A 16762-nucleotide genomic window follows, 5' to 3' on the forward strand; every position below is an offset into this window, starting at 1 on the left:
ATCGGGGGCGGGGCTTCCGGGAGAGGGGGCGTGGCTCTGATCGGGGGGGGGATGTCAAAACAGCGAGTCAGCAGGTGGAAATAGTATAAAAATGGGGATAAGAAATAAAAAAAATAATAATAGATATTGACAGTAGTACAGATTTAAAGTGTGATTGTCTCTAAAGGTTCATGTGCTGATGAACCCAAACACCAAAGGTGTGTAAGCACCTGTCTGTTCTTCTACCTTTCTTCCTCCTCCTCCTCCATCGTCTTCTTCCGACCAGGGTTTCTGTTTTCTGTGGCCGTTGTGTAATTTTGCACACTGATTGGAAAAGTCTAAGTTTTACGCTTTGAGATACCGCCACTGTAGCGCCACCATCTGGTCCATAATGTTTGTTCACAAAAAAAAAAAAAAACGATTTAAAGAATTCTCTGGTAAGTAAAAAAAGTAAAGAAATGAGTATTACACGTGTCACGTGTACTTTACAGCACAGTGAAATTCTTTCTCTGCATATCCCAATGATGTTAGGAAGCTGTGAGGAAGCTCAGAGTGCAGGGTCAGCCGTGATCCATCACCCCTGGGGCACTGAGGTTTAGGGGCCTTGCTAAGGGGCCCCAATTGTGACAGCTTGGCGATACCGGGGCTTGAACTCTGGACGTGAAACAGGACGTGAGGCTGCATTTCAGCAACGATTTTACCCCCTGACCCAAAACTCAATAGGCTTCTTCAGGATGTATGAAACAAATCTACTGTCGGCGCCACCTACTGGCCAAAAAGTAACACTTTTTAAACCTTCATAATGCTCCACATTTAGTTTAACCATCATCACATCATTTTGACACCCTGCTGCCCAGATTTACTCATTTAGACCTTTTCTCCTACACACGAGAATTTCACAACTGATCATAACATTACAAACATCTGAATCCCTTTGTGTGTAGTTTCAGCTTTGATTTCATGCAATAATCAGGCAGCAGTTGTGTGGGAACGTTCACACACAAGTGCAAGTGTGAAATATGTAATAAATACAGTCATTAATTAGGTCTCGATGATGAGAATGCTGGTGAGACCCTGGTGTGGTTTCTCAAGTAACAACACATAGGCTAATGCTAAAGGTTGGTATTTTTCCAGCTGTGAAATCTTGGCTAATCTAAAACCTTACCTACAAGAACAAGATGTAGCATGATCTCAGACCCAATATCTTACAGTACCAGTCCAGTGTACACACCTTCTCTTTTAGTGGCATTCTGTTCATTTCCAACATCACACTTTAATACTGAATAATCCAAACTAAGAAAGAACATTCATGGATTTATGTTGCAAACGTATATATTTTTAATTCTTCAAAGTAGCTACATTTAGCTTTGATGACAGCTTTGCATTCTCTCAGCGAGCCTCATGAGGTCGTCACCTGGAATGGTTTTCTGCCAATCACGAAGCGTTCCTATTGGTGTTGAGTGAGTGTTGGCTGCTTTTCCTTCTCCAATCCTATTCATCCCAAACCTTCTCAACTGGCTTTAGATAGCAGCAAAGCACCTCCTCACCATCACACCTCCACCTGTGCTTCACCGTGGGAACCACACATTCAGGAACTTTCCATTTACCCTCTGAAAATAAAGAAAAAACACTGCAGGTGTCCAAATTATTGGCTGGTACTGAGGATAAACAAAAAAGACTGAAATTATGATTCCCACAATTTCATGCGTTGAAGCAAATAGTTGGATTTCTTTACTATTTTCTTCTTTCATCTTGATGAAATATTTAGAAAATTGCTCCTGCTTTATTCAAACACCACCAATACATTTTTTTTTTACAATAAAATAAACCTAACGTGTTGAAACAGATGATGAACGGATCTGGATAGCAAACAACATGAAAAGAATCATAAATAAGATGAGAATACGAACATATGACCGGCGTTGTTTTGCAAACCGATAAATAAAAGAGGCTCCAAAAAACATTGGAATCATTTTATTGAAATCTATTTATAATTTGAGATCATCTCAGAAACGTCTCTAAAAGAACTCCGGATAATCCAAAATGTAAAAAAAAAAATGTCTAAGATGGGTTTATTTCAACAACAAAAAAATCATTTATTATTTTACTACAAAAAGGTACTAATGTTACAGGAGCTCGGGTTAAAAGACACAAAAACAGACGGACAGGAGACATTTTAACACAAAGATGATCAGATGCAGAAGACAACATGTACATGAAGGAGGAAAAGAAGAGAAGAGAAAGGTGAAAGGGACGAGTGAGTGTTCCTGCTGCTTCAGGATTCCTCTCGGACAGGAGTGCAGCCGGAGAAGAAGCTGTTCTTGAAGCTGTTCAGTCCTCGCTTGTTCTTGCGCAGGAAGCTGGGCATGACGGACTCTTCGGACTCCTCGCTCTCGCTGTCCGGATCGGCCAGAACAGGCTTCTTCTCCAGCTTCAGAACCGACGACAGGTTACTGATGTCTCCGATTTCCTAAAAAGAACGATAAAAATGTCACTGAAAAAGATGCAATTTATTTAACAAAAAAGCAGAAATGACTCCAAATTCCTTCCTGATCTCGGATTGTCGTTATATCGCAAAGATATAAAATCATAAGGTATTTTAAAACATCACAATCTCTCATGAAAAGTGCATCATGGTATAATATATATCTGTGCGCTTATGGGCGTGGCCAGGTTTCTCTCAGGAATCCACAAATCCTCTGTTGGAGTTGTAGCATGATTTCGATAGCAGTAAGAAAATCTCAAATCTGATTTTATGCTTGCGTGAATCAGAAATTAAAAAGAAAAGGGGGGGGAACCTTGTTTGTTGGTGGAACACAAGGAGGTCTGAAGAAGGTGGCATCTCGAGGGCTTACAGCCATGGGGTCTTCAGGAATCGTAACAGAGTTTTTGGAGGCTTCGTTTATCTCAGCAAAGTCCTGAAGTGAAGAGCAATAGGTCGACTTTAATAAACACATGGAGCAGTTTCCTGCGTTATGGTTACGGCCGCGGTGTTGCGGTTTCTCACCATGCTGGTACGGTTGTCCATGTTCCGACACTTCTCGTGGTCACAGAGACAGTTCTCGCCGCACGTCAGTCGCCCTTTGCGGCAGCGGCACAGTTTGTTGACGCATCGGCCCTTACACGCGCACTACGCAAAACACAAACACGTGAGAGGAAAAAAACCTGAGTAGGGAGAAAAAAGGGAACAAATACAGAAACTATCCACTAGAGGGCACATGAGTGATTTTTATAAGGAAAATGAACAGGGATAAAACATGACAATTTAATACATAAATTATAAATAAATGTAAAAAAAATTAAAAATCTTCATAAACAATTCTTCCGTCACACGACATCATTAGAAATTAGCGGGAATTTCTTGTCGCTAAGCAACACAACAACTGACTGTTAAAGTAGACCAGAAAAAAAAAAAAAAAGCTAATCTTTCTCCTCTCTATTGTCCTCCTCACCCCGGTCATTTTACACTTCTTGGAGCCTCGTTTGTTCCTTTCTTTCTTCTCCGGACGCCACTCGTCCTCCTCCTTCTCAGACTCCGATGGAGACACCAGCTCATCCAGGTCGATGGTGGGTTCCTGCAGAGGTGCTCGTGCCGTGGAAGTTTTGGATTTCGGCTTTGATTAAAAACAAAACAGGAAGGAAGTTGGAACATCGAATACGTCACGTCTGAGCAAATCTCAAGACTCTGAGACTGAAGATTGTGTTGAGAGGGTATGAGATTTACTCTTTCTCTTACCTTAGGAGGAATATATTCAAACGACGTGTCCGGTGACTCGCTTACAGCTGGCGGTATTTTCTTTGCGCTGGTCAACTGAACCATAAGTAACTTCTGTTCTCGTTAAAAACAAAAACAAAAAGAAAGGGGGTGTTAAATAGTTTTACATCATGCTGAGTGACATTCATACATCCAGCAAATCATCATCATCAATTCCTACATCATCTCCACCTGTTTGTATTGTTCTGTTTCTTCCAGGAGTTTCTGGTTCTGCTCAGTGAGTTCTCTCATCTTCTCAAGCTCCTCCTCCTGTGGAATGTTCATAATAATTCTATTAATAAAATAAATCTTCCATATTCCAAAACAAAAAAACCCCAAAACATCTTGACAGTAACCTGAAACTTCAAACGCTGCAGAAGCTCTCTTTCTCTCTTCGATGTCTCTTGTTTTTCCTCCTCCTGCTGCTTTTCCTCCTCCATGGGTTTGTTCTGTAGCTGACTGAGGAGATAAAGGACCTACAAAAAGAACCAAATCAATGTCGGTGATGGGCTCATGACCAGTCCGAGACGCTGTGTGCTCACCAGAAACAACCTCACAGTGAAAGTTGAAGAAAAAAAAAAAAAGTCTACCTTTTCCTGGTGTCTCTGCTCGAGGTCTACAAGGTGTCTCTGGTGCTCCATGTCCATGGTAGACATCAGCTTCCTTTCATCACACAGAATCTTCTGCAGGTCTACGTGGTTGGCCTGTTCCTGCTTCAGCTCGCTCTCCAGCTTCGCGTTTGCCGTCTTGGCCACCACGACCTACGATGTGTCCAATGCTGAATCAATAACTAACACCAATACAATAATATAATACATAACAGATTTAAAGATTTCAGCACAGACACACTGATCTGCAAAAAACTTATTATATAACAAGTTCTGTCCATCACCATCAGCTGCTGAAGTTTTTCCTTCATCCTAGAGCATGGGAGTGGGTTTTTTTTTTTTCTTACCTCAGACATGAGAATTTTCAAGGCGCTCTTGGCCTCCAAGATGGTGGTGATCGAGTCCCAGCGCTGCTTCATTCGGCCTTCGTTATCGGCATCCAGAACCTTTTGCTGAAGGTCGGCGATTTGAGCACTCCTACACGAAGACACTGACGCGATTACAGTCAATAATGTCTGATGGATTCTATTTATCCAAAAAGCACGGTGACGATGCTTGATATTCTACATTTGTCTGGATTGTTTGAGGGGCTCAATGTTGCTGATCCTTTCAGTGACCCTTTTCATTCTAGGCCCCTGTTTTTACCTACACGCCCTTTATTTGATAAGCCTATGGGTCTAATTAATGTTGAAAATATTTTGTTAAAAAAAAAAATAAAAAAAAAAAAACCCATAAAAGATATTTAATAAAAACACATTCTGTATTTAAGGGGTCCCTGCCCCATCAATTTTCCATGTTTTGATAAGCGGCCAGATTTAAACACTTAATAAACAGCGTTGTCCTGGCAATAAATTCTCAGAAAGTCATGGCCCCAAGTGATCAGATTGAATACTGCATGTTCATGCACCAATCGCTGTATATTTGGTGATATTATACATTTATAGCCACATGTTTGGTAGTTTCAGTGTGTCTGACCTGAGCTCCATCTCAGTCTCCAGGTTGTCCACTTGTTTACTGATGGAAGCCTCCAGCTCTCCTTTTCCCTCCAGCTCAGAGATGGTCAGGGTGCGGCGCTGTGGAGAATAACTTTCTTAACACTGGACCGGCACACATCAGGAACACTTCAAAACCAGTACATGACACTTTAAATCTGGACTACTGTAAATATTTTACCAATTAATCGAGTACTGGATAAGTACTTTTTCTTTATTAAAAAGAACAATACTAAATATACAAGAAAAAAAACAGGTCTCTTGAAATTAACAAGTAATTGGTTTCCTTTTCAGAAAAATTTACATTTTATTGCTGAAATTTCATACAAGAATATCTGTAAAAACTAAACCTATTTTAGTGCATTTAATTGCTGTTTTCTCCCAGTTCCTCCATTCAGGCACTAAACTGTGGAGTGCTATGAACAGGTCAACATGTGAAGAAAAAAAAAATGTTAAAAAAAAGGAGGAACTGGGAGAAAACAGCAATTAAATGCACTAAAATACTAAACTTAAGTGGGTGGTGCGGCAAAAATAAGGGTCCGTGGGGAAACAGTGCCCCATGTGTAATTATATATTATATACATAATTATATAGTCAAAAAGAAAATATGTCTATCTAAAATTTTTCAACCCTATATTTTATTCCCTTTATAATTATTCTTAATATATTAATTTAATTTGTTGGACAGTCGTAATAAGCGTTTCACGTCATGCTCTGTATGAATGTGTATGCGACAAATCAAAGTTGATTTAATTTAGTTTCTTCTCATCTGTTTTCTCTCGGCCTGTTTGTTCACCAGCTTTAAAAGGAAAGTGAAAAATACTCACGCGGACTTTAGCAACCGGTTTTTCTCCAGAATCCATCTGCTGGCGGAGTTGTACAATCTCCTCAGCTAACATCTTCCTGTCCTCGAGAAGGTCCTGTAGGTGGCGTCGAGCTTCCTCTGTACTCACCAGCACCTCCACCTCGTTCAGCAGCCAGGTCTTTGTGAGTGAGTGAGTGAGTGAGTGAGTGAGTGAGTGAGTGAGTGAGTGAGTGAGTGAGTGAGTGAGAGAGAGATTATAAATGCTGACAAACTAATTAATATATAGTAATAAAAAATATATATGTATTATATTTCATGTTTTTTTTTTATTAATTTTTTTATGAATCATTTTTCGTATGTATATTCTATTTCTTAGTTTTTGGAAAAAATTTTTTTTTAAAAAGATAAAAATCAAGTCTAGTGCTACTTATTTCCTTAGTAAATTGTGCCGATATACTGAACATATTACTCGTGTGTGTGTGTGTGTGTGTGTTTAGAATCTTGATGTACCTTGACTCTGCTTGCGACTCCCTCCATCCCGCGATTCTGAGTGTCTTTACGTTTCTCGGCCACTTCGCTTCTCTTCTGAAGAGCGTCCTTCAGACGTTTGTTAGCTGCAGCAGCCTGAAAGATCACACACACACACACACACACACACACACACGAGGATGAAACCGTTTCAGCAGAACCCGCCCCCCCCCCCCAAACGCATCACAAATGTCTGCTTTAGTTTGAGCAGAAACGTTACCTCCTCCGTTTTGCGTCGCAGAACATTCGCCTGTTTCTGGAAGTCTCGTTCCAGTTTCAGCATCTCGTACTGACGTTTACGGTCCTGCAGCAAACAGAGAAATATATTTCATTTAAAAAATAAAGAAGCCGTTTCATTGAACTTACAACAGCTTGGGTTAACATTATGGCCAAAAGTTTGTGGACACCTGCACGTGAGATTCATGTCTCAATATTTTTAGCCAGAGTGTGAACCCAAGCAACCAAATGATTTATTAATGAGTTCCATAGTTCCCAGAAACACATTAGGGTTATTGTGAATTTTAAAAAAACATTATCGTACATGATTGTTTTTCTGGCAACAACTGAATCAAATAAATAAGAAACTAGATATTTAGGAGAGGAGTTAAAGGAATTTACTCTGTTTAACACAATCATGTTCCACAAACTGTAATAAATAAATAAATAAATAAATAAATAAATACCTTTTCTTTGAGCTGCAAAACTTCTTTATCCTTCTTCAGCTTCCAAATGCGAAATTTCTCAGAGTCTTCCTTCATCTGTCTCATCAGCTGCACTCTCTGAGCTTTCATAGCCTACACACACACACACACACACACACGCGGATTTATAAAACAATATATAATACTGGATTCTGCAGCTCGATCGTATAGAGTCGTACCTGAATCTCCTGGTTGAGCTTAGTGACGCTGCGTACTGATGTCTCTTTCAGCTTCAGAAGCTTGGACTGGTCCTGGAGTTTCTTCTTCAGCTCGGTCATCTGGCCTTCCAGCTCCTGTAACCTCTTCCTGCGCTGCTCACTCAACCTGTTCAGGTGTAGAGGGAAATGTGGAGAATTGGGCGTAGCACCTTCAGTAGGATTGCGTATGATTATAGCAGAGCTGCTGGTGTTCACACACAAGTCTCTGAAATACTCCATTCTGGAATGATTGGTGGTTGTGGAAGTTTTTTTTTATTTTTTTTACTGCTTTGATATTAAACCAACACCATAAGAAGCCCCGCCCACATGGTGCTGACCGGGCTTGCGGCTCACGTTGCTTTCAGTCACAGTAGACCAAAAATTAACATCACACAGGTTACTATGGTTATTAGTGAAACCAGTAAACTATTGCAGAATCACCTTAACATCCAGATGAGCTGCCGTGATGATCGTCTCTGCCATTAAGCAGTTCCTGACTAATATTATCAATATCACACAAGCTGAATTGTTAGCATGTTTGCTCACTTTGCTTGATTGTTATCTTTCTTAGCAGAGTGCAGTGCAAGGATCAGATCTTCCTTCTCCTTCTGTAGGGATCCCACTTCAGACTGGAGGTTTTTGATGTTCTCCTAAGAGTAACCGGATAAATTAGTAATGTCCCCCAAAGAAATAAAGAAATACTGGGCAGACATTTCACATGTGCTACCTGGTATTCCGTCTGTATGGGCTCCAGGTGACTGTCATTCTGGCACATTTTCTTGACAAAGGCCTCTTTAAGTGCAAGAACCTTATTGAGCTCAATAAGCTCTTTTGACATCTGAGCCTGCCTCAGAGCATGCTGGGTAGTGAACGTCTCAGAGGCGTCCTTGTGCTGAGCTTCAGAACTGCTGGCCTAAGGGAAAAAAAGAAATTCCTAAAACTGTACAGCAAAGCGTATTTAATAAAAAGCTACGGAGTTCATCTCGATATGAAAAGTGTACCAGGGGTGATCCAGAGGCAGGACTGCGGCTCGTATCTGCACAGTTACCCTCTGTGTCGACCTCCAGAGACGTGGAATTGCCCGAGGTCATGGCGTCTATGGTGGCTGCGATCCCTGCACTCTCATGCTACAGAAACAACACATTTAATACACTTTTCTACATCTCTATATATACACACACACACACACACACACACACACACACACACACACACACACACACACACACACACACACACACACACACACACACACACACACACACACACACACACACACACACACACACACACACACACACACACACACACACACACACACTCTCTAGAGTCAGGTATTCTTCACCATCTCCGACACACTTACTTGCAGCTCCAGGATGACATGCTGAAGGTTTCGGATGACCTCCACATTCTCCTTCAGCTCTTGATCTTCTAGTGTCTCCATTACCTTCTGAAGGTCCACTTTACACCTGAGCCAAAATCATAGATAAAGTCATCACCCCAGATATATACAGTTTTTGTGTTAATCACTAATCAATGCTACTTGGTGCTTACGCAGCATGCTGCCTCAGTTCCTCTAGTTTGCTCTGAAGTTTCTCGTTGACTTGCTCCGTCTACCAACAGGGGAAAAAATAAAAAATAAAAAAAAATCAAGGATATGAAAAAAATGTAAAAATGGTCTTTTGTGGATTTAAAGCGCACCATTAAAGCAGCTCAGCCACCAACAAAGCCTGCAAATACGTGAACCGGTTTATTCGGCTTCTTAATCTCATTTGGCAGATTGCTCTTAGCAGCTTAGTGGTGTTGGGATTTGAACTCATGACCTTCTGATCAGAAGTCCAAAATCTTAACCACTGTGCTACCCCTTCCTTTCTCTTATGGTACTTGTCTTAGACGAGCAGAATAAATCACACTTAAAAAATAAAAATTCGCACCATGATGACACGTTCACACATGAGGGCGGTCTGTCCCACGGCCTCGCTCAGCTCTCGACTCAGCTTGCTGTTCTGCTCCTGCAGAATGCGATTACGCTCCAGGACCTTCGACGCGTTCCCGGATTCCTCGGACCTGCATGACATACACGACTTTATTACTCAATTCTACAGTACATAGTTTTCTTTTTCATCCAAATCGTATATGGATTTACCCTGAAAGTACAGGAGCCACGCCCCCTCGAGCGTGCAGCAACATCACCTGGAGCTCTTGCACCTGCGAGGCAACGAAGGATAATTATTCTTCAAAAGAACATTCACAGAACCAATCAAACATTGCTAAAGTACCTAGGGCCTTAAAAACAATCATTTGCATAAAAAAACGCCCTCAAAATGCCATACATGGTAAACACGGCCTCTGTCTGTGCAAATTGTGCATCTTATAAGTACTGAAATCAATACTACACTTCGCGCCGTACTAATTGCTCATGCGCAGTACAGGGACGTGAGCGTTTTCAAACGTTTTAGTGTGGACGAGCAACTTTTGTGAAAAGATTAAGAACAAAGGGCGTGGAACTGGAACGTTTTTGGACGAAAACAGTGCTGTGAAAATGTATCCGGATTGTACGTGTAGCCTTTGTTTTATAAACAAAAACTAAATATTTTTTACTTGGTGTCCTCCCCTCCCCTCCTCACCCCACACTAATCCAGACCTGAAATCAAATTCAATACTTTTTCATACCAAAACATGTAGGAACCCTGATGCACATGGTCATCAGTTGAGTAATATTTAAGACACGGCGTAACATTTATCTACACAGTATCTCAGTCACTTGCTCCAGAACACTTTCTCCCTCTGTAGTACCTGCTGCTTGAGCCGTTTCATCTCAGCAGCTCTAGGATCCACGTTGAGAACCGGTTTGTTCTTGATTTTGCGTGCGCGGTCTGCGTAACGCAGCGTGTTGATGGTCTCCTCGATGTTCGAGTCGGCCGGACTGACGCACGCGATCATTAAGGTGTGACTGTTTCCTCCCAAGGAGTCTTCAAACGGACAGAAGAGAACCATCTCAGAACTTCACATCTACAGCAATATTAATTTCTACACAGAAGATCCATCTACACTTATAACAGTTATCAGAGACACAAAAAGACCCTCACCCTGCAGAAGACGAGTCAGCTTGGAGTCTCTGTAGGGTACGAACGTGCCCTTCTTGCTCTCATCCCCGAGTGCACTGATCACATTTCCCAAAGACAGCAGGCCTCTGTTTATACTGATTCCTGATCAATAAAACACAGAGTTAAACATACAGCTGCGATCACATGACCAAAACAAACACTCAGATCCCTTTCTCATCACCCTCTTTCAGGCGATCTCCTTCAGCTTTAGTCTTCTTCTGCCTCTCGGATCCAGCCAGATCTACCAAGTGCAATTTGGAGACCACCGAATCGTTCCTAGTACACACACACACACACACACACACACACACACACACACACACACACACACACACACACACACACAGAAGTTTACATTTTCAGCATTTGGCCTTTTTTTTTTTTTTTACTTACAACTGAGTAGTTAGGGGCCTTGTTTAAGGGCCCAGCAGGGGCAGCTCGGTGGTGCTGGGATTTGAACTTTGACCTTCCAATCCAGAGTCCAATGTCCTAACCACTGAGGTATCACCTCCCTCATATTTATATAAATAAATAAGAGATCTAATCTGATGCTTTCCCAAAGACTGTTCTTGAAATCATTGCTTTCTCCTGATCCTGAGCATCTCCATGAGAATGCATTTCAGAGCTGCACTTAATCATTGTGCCTTATTATTTTCCTACACCAGCATCATCCTGTGTTCATCGTTGTTCTTCCTCCTACACCACAAACAACACGAACACTAGTTTCTATTCAAATGTGCATTGGGGGAAAAAAAATCTCTAAATGATGAAATGGGCGGAGTTTCATTTCAATAACTAATGATTTTCACATTGAAACTGGCTTCTAATTTGTCCTGTCCTACTCAAAGCTCCGCCCATTAAAATAATAACGTAGCATCTAGCTAGTGTTAGCATTAGCAAGGACGGTCACCGCACCACTTTCAAATGATCTTCTGTTGCGTCCAAGTCAAGGAAACATGGATTCATGGAAACTCTCGTAATGATTCATGCGGAGGTCAAATAGGCGTGTCTAGATTTACAAGAGACTGATCCAAATACAAACACACACTCCGGATTTAAAACCAGGTATGTGTCACCCTTCATCATCACCATCTCCACTACATACACATACACTACGTTTGATGGGGAATGTCCACGAGTCACGTTAGTTCCCATTCTCGCTTCTGTTAAAGCGGCTATAAATGCTCCTTCCCACTCCAGCCTAATAATAATAATAAAAAATGATAAAATGCATCACGGTACCGAGAACAACAACTAATCTGGACCTCGTCATGCCTGAAGCTGTCTAATAATGTAATATCTGTTCCATAGTGCCGACACTGGAGACTCCTTCCATAAATGTTACATCAGTATCTAAAATAAAAGCATTACATTGTTTTTTTTGTTTTTTTTAACTATTAATAATTTGCCTTAGTTGTTACTATAGAAACAATTTCTCTAAAAAAAAAAAACAAAAAAAAAAAACAAAAAAAAAAAAAACAAAAAAAAAAAAACCAGCATGTTTTGTTGCAGATATCAGAGCTGCTGATTTTATAAATTTTTTTTTAGATTCAATAAAACGTAAAGGTGTATCCGACTCACTTGTCACGTCCACGGCGCTGTTCCAGGCTGATGGTGAAGATAGCGTGGGAACGTGACGAAGCGGCGTTCATGGCCGTGGAGCCCACGGTACGAGCAGAGTTCCCAATCTCCAAACAGCCCACCATCTCCTGAGCAGCGAACACCTCCTTCTCAGTCAGACCTACAATCTGCAGCACCACAGAACCGCTTACTTAGAACAAATTACTCAAATATAATAAAACATGACTAATCAATCATCAAAGCTCTTTCTAATGTTTGAAGTTTCATGCTCACTTTGATGCCTTCCTTTGGATCTTCTCTGATGCTGATAACTGGTTTGTCCTTTGAGGTACACAGAAGGTCCAAAATCTCTTCGTTGTAAATCTGTAATAAAGTCGATGGAAGATCAGTTACACACCGACTCGTTTTATAGCGATGAGTGAGATCCAGGACGTTCCTGAATGATGAATAGCACTCCAGGTTTTATTTCTTAATCGTGAAACTTCATAAGAGTTACAAGTCCACCAAACTGTGAATCTATTCGACCAGAAGGTGAAGATCACCTGTCCCTAATTACAAAATTCACAGTTCCAATTACCAGTGATGATCTCCCTTTCTTCTCTCCGATCTCTGTTTAATTGTAGACCACTAAACCCGAGAATGTTTCTCAACATAAACAGCTTAAAGATCCATAAAGTAACAGTGGATCTTCAGAACCATCTCCCACTTCAGAAACATCAACCAGATGAGGATGGGTTCCCTTTTGAGCCTGGTTCCTCGAAAGGTTTCTTCCACATACCACATGATATTTGAAATAGGAAGGCTGGAACACCTTGAGATGTTCTACAGGAACATCATACCTCGAGATATGAAACAGTGAGGAGGAACTCGCACTCTGGCTTCTTGTCCTTTTCCTGAAAGATTTTCCGGACCACTCTGGGAATGACTCCGACGATGGGCTCATCCTCCTGCGCAGACGTGTAGGTACCTCCCATGGAGAACGTCTTCCCCGAGCCGGTCTGACCGTACGCAAGCACCGTGGCATTATAACCTGCACACACACACACACACACACACACACACGTCATTACACACCATTTACACAGCTACACATTCTTAGCCACTTCCCGGAAGCCACGCCCACTTCCAGGGAGCTTTTCCTCTAAGGAAATCGGTACAAACCTTTGAAAAGGCCTGAGAGTAAAGGAGACACGGCCGTGTTGAACACTTCCTCCTGCTCCGTACTCGGATCGAACACGTAGTCGTACGTGAAAGCTTTATCGTTACCCACCACCACCTGGACGTAAAACACAAAGATGCTAGTATGATTCAGACAGGTGACTGGAGGACAGCTGGGGGTCGAGGAGACACCTACATGCATCAGTCTTCATAAATCTCAGTAATTTTTTGAATGCACGATGCTTTCTGGCATACATTTCTGCTCACTATGACTCTAAAGAATAACTATTTGAGTTACCAGTTAACCTGAAAAGTTCTCCTCTGACCTTCTCTCATCACCAAAGCGTTTCCCACCCGCCGAGCCCACTCTCGCCGGATGTTTTTTGTTTTCCCGCACCATTCCGAAACCTGTTGTGTTCACACTCGCCTTCTATCAGTCCTGAATAACAATCATTTATATTTATGTGCAATAAAGAAAAGTGTAACTGCTATTGTTTTGTCTGTATTTATTTACTGTACTGTATGTGTTTGCATCTCTACTTTATATTTGCACATTTCTTGGCTGCTGCAACACGGAAACTTCCCCATTGTGGGACAAATAAAAGTGTAAAAAGAGTTGTGGAAATGAGTAACCCAAAGGTACATCACTGATCTGCACTTTACTGTAAATATTTGAACTGTGGATCTGTGGACATGCATCAAAACAAAGTTGTTTTAGATCAACAGATAGAGAGAGAGAGAGAGAGAGAGAGAGAGAGAGAGAGAGAGAGAGAGAGAGAGAGCGAGCGCACCAACCCTTATTCTATATATTAGTCAAGAGATAAAATATTTAAAAGGAGGATATTAAATTCTATGAGGAACAACATACGAGTGGCTGCAATGCAATGAGGCGTTTGTTTTGTTGACACGTGAAGTGTCTAAGTGTACTTTTGGACCGAACTGTATAAGTGAGATTTGAGACAGAGCTCCAGGGCACATAAATGCAGCTATGTGATTGGCTGATGAGATAATTGCAGGTATGACCAGGTATACAGGTGTTGCTATTAATGTGGCCCAGTGTGTAGTGTGTGGAGTTGGGGTGAGACCTGGGGCTCTCCAGGGGTGAAGGTTAAACAGCTCTGACATCCTTCATTCAGCTCTTTAGGAACCAGAGGACGGCAGCGGAGAGCCACACGAACCGGAATCACTTTATCCTCCTCCTTCGTCATTCTGAAAGAACACAAAGAACACAAAATGAACCTGTTTTTGATTTTCTTTTCTTTCAGATGGTAAAAAAAAATAAGAGTTTCGGAGATGATGAACATACTGACCTCCTTCTAGTGACCACATTCATTCACTCGCCTTTTCTTTCGTTTATTTTAAAAGGTGAAAATACTTTCAATAATTATAAATATCAATATCATATACGTTTAGTCAGCTAGCAGGAGGCTAATTGCTTTCCTCAGAACCTACCTGAGAGAAACCGCTTTGTTGAAGACGCCTCACTGGAGCAAACTTTCTCCAAATGTTCCGTCAGAATCGTTTTGACTTCAACGGGACTTAAAAACAAACTTGAATGCAGTATAATTAAAATAAAAAACTATGAAAAAGAAGAACAAAACTCCGGGCGGCTCCTGTCATCTAAAATAAACCCCCAGCTACTAAACACCACAAGCCGCCATTTTGTTTCCCCTCTACAGATGCAGCAGCTTCTTTCAATTCACCCGCCACTTTCAAACGAAGAGCTCCGCCTCTGTGTCATGACGTCACCGACCGCGTCGAGCCTCGAGTTTGCCGCCACCTGCAGTTCAAAAAATGTATTACGCCATTGCAGAGATTAGATAGATCTATGCAATGATGTAACTATGATTCATTATGACTATAATGTTCCTATTACAATTTTTGCTTTTGCTTAATCACTTCAGTTTATGTGAAAAGACTCGAACGTGACTCTCAGCACACTGATCTATCTATGACTCAAACACTGATTGATTTCTATTACAATTATCATGAACACAAAACTGTCTTCATTATTTGAGGTACCAACAAATAGCCTGCACCTTTTGATCTAAGTAGGCGTGGAGGATCATCCTGGTACAGAAGTTCACTCAGATACTGCGGCGTGAGAGCGTTAAGTGCTTTATACGTCAGTAGTAGTATTTTATAATCAGTGTGAGATGTAATTGGGAGCAGTGTAGATGATTAAAACAGGGCTGATGTGATCATATTTTCTAGATCTAGTGAGGACTCTTGCTGCTGCATTCTGAACTAACTGAAGCTTATTTCTCCACTTACTCCAACACCCAGACAGTAAAGCGTTACAGTAGTCTAATCTAGATGTTACAAAAGCATCTACTAGTTTTTCTGCATCCTGTAACAACATCATATTTCTAATTTTAGTAATATTTCTAAGGTGAAAGAAGGAGATCCTGGTGATATTATTCACGTGAGACTCAAAGGAAAGACTCGGGTCAATAATCACACCAAGGTCTTTGACTGCTGTACACACTGAAACAGAAACACCATGATACTTTTTCATCCTCATAAATAAAAAGGAACGACTGATATCACAAAATGTGGTTGAGTAAAAAGTAAAAAATTTGACTTCGAAATGTTGTGGTTACAGTAAAAGTTTCCCTGAATGGAAATAGTTTAGTAAAATACCGAGACGTGAAAAAAACTACTTAAGTACAATAATGAAATAAATTGACTTCTTTACTGTCCACCACTGACAAATATATATTTAAAAGTTTAACTTTAAAAATTAAATCTGTCTTGCTCATTTCTACGGAGGTCCTAAGAGGCCATGCATTCTAAATGTTTTTCTTTCTTGTTTTCTGATGATCATGACATAATTTTCACATGATCTTGACATAACATTGTTTCCTTGTGATTAGCACTTCATTTTTCCGTGTATTCAGTGTGAGAGCATGTTCTAGAAGCAGCATAATCACAGCATCATGGATAATAAGCATCAACCATTGGTATCCACTCGACAACAAGAAAACGTTGGGTCGAGATCATGAACAAGAAAACTCAACTCAACTCGAAATAACATCAAATCCAGTACCAAACCTTTTTTCTATTATTTATTTATTTATTTATTTGTTTGTATAAAATTCAATAATTGATATGTTTCCTCTGTTATCTGGTCCAATTCACTCATCAACCCCATTTTAAAACTGATTATAGGCTCAGTGGCCTCTTTATCTTACTAAAATATTTTCTGTAATGGAAATAAATGTCTCACAGATGCTCAATATCAATAAACAGTGTTATTACACAATAGAAGTATTTATTTGTTCTCACTGAGAATGTAGTGTAAAATAAAGCATAACTGATAATATACAATGATTATATACACAAAAAAATC

General features: G+C 40.7%; 1 protein-coding gene and 1 long non-coding RNA gene across 2 annotated transcripts; one reads left to right on the top strand and one right to left on the bottom strand.

Moving 5' to 3' along the window:
- The first annotated feature begins 68 nt into the window (after positions 1 to 68).
- On the top strand, positions 69 to 2182 carry LOC124398353. Its single transcript, XR_006928052.1, has 2 exons — positions 69 to 416; positions 511 to 2182. It is a non-coding gene; the product is annotated as an uncharacterized LOC124398353 (long non-coding RNA).
- kif4 (kinesin family member 4) lies at positions 1939 to 15101 on the bottom strand. The gene is made up of 31 exons (XM_046868479.1): positions 14863 to 15101; positions 14496 to 14619; positions 13414 to 13528; positions 13092 to 13282; positions 12526 to 12615; positions 12253 to 12419; positions 10853 to 10947; positions 10654 to 10773; positions 10361 to 10536; positions 9711 to 9772; positions 9499 to 9631; positions 9119 to 9177; positions 8928 to 9033; positions 8566 to 8691; positions 8292 to 8477; positions 8111 to 8214; positions 7547 to 7691; positions 7350 to 7460; positions 6887 to 6970; positions 6649 to 6762; positions 6161 to 6316; positions 5317 to 5414; positions 4689 to 4818; positions 4324 to 4494; positions 4090 to 4209; positions 3926 to 4003; positions 3716 to 3808; positions 3432 to 3593; positions 2987 to 3109; positions 2778 to 2897; positions 1939 to 2449 (listed from the first exon to the last, which is right to left on the bottom strand). The coding sequence occupies exons 2-31, from the start codon at positions 14616 to 14618 to the stop codon at positions 2255 to 2257; spliced, it is 3753 nt and encodes a 1250-aa protein (XP_046724435.1). The 5' UTR covers position 14619; positions 14863 to 15101; the 3' UTR covers positions 1939 to 2254.
- Between the last annotated feature and the right edge of the window lie 1661 nt (positions 15102 to 16762).

The sequence above is a fragment of the Silurus meridionalis genome, chromosome 15 (genome assembly GCF_014805685.1).
Source record: "Silurus meridionalis isolate SWU-2019-XX chromosome 15, ASM1480568v1, whole genome shotgun sequence".
In the NCBI taxonomy this organism is placed as follows: domain Eukaryota; kingdom Metazoa; phylum Chordata; class Actinopteri; order Siluriformes; family Siluridae; genus Silurus; species Silurus meridionalis.

Bases quoted from the DNA above. Each gene is read 5' to 3' on its own strand.
- kif4 (XM_046868479.1), bottom strand. From the start codon at position 14,618: ATGACGAAGGAGGAGGATAAAGTGATTCCGGTTCGTGTGGCTCTCCGC. The intron at 7,692-8,110 runs GTGAGCAAACAT...ACACCTGAACAG, and splicing joins AAAGATAACAATCAAGCAAA to GTTGAGTGAGCAGCGCAGGA. The intron at 3,110-3,431 runs GTGAGGAGGACA...TGTTTTGCGTAG, and splicing joins AGAAGTGTAAAATGACCGGG to TGCGCGTGTAAGGGCCGATG.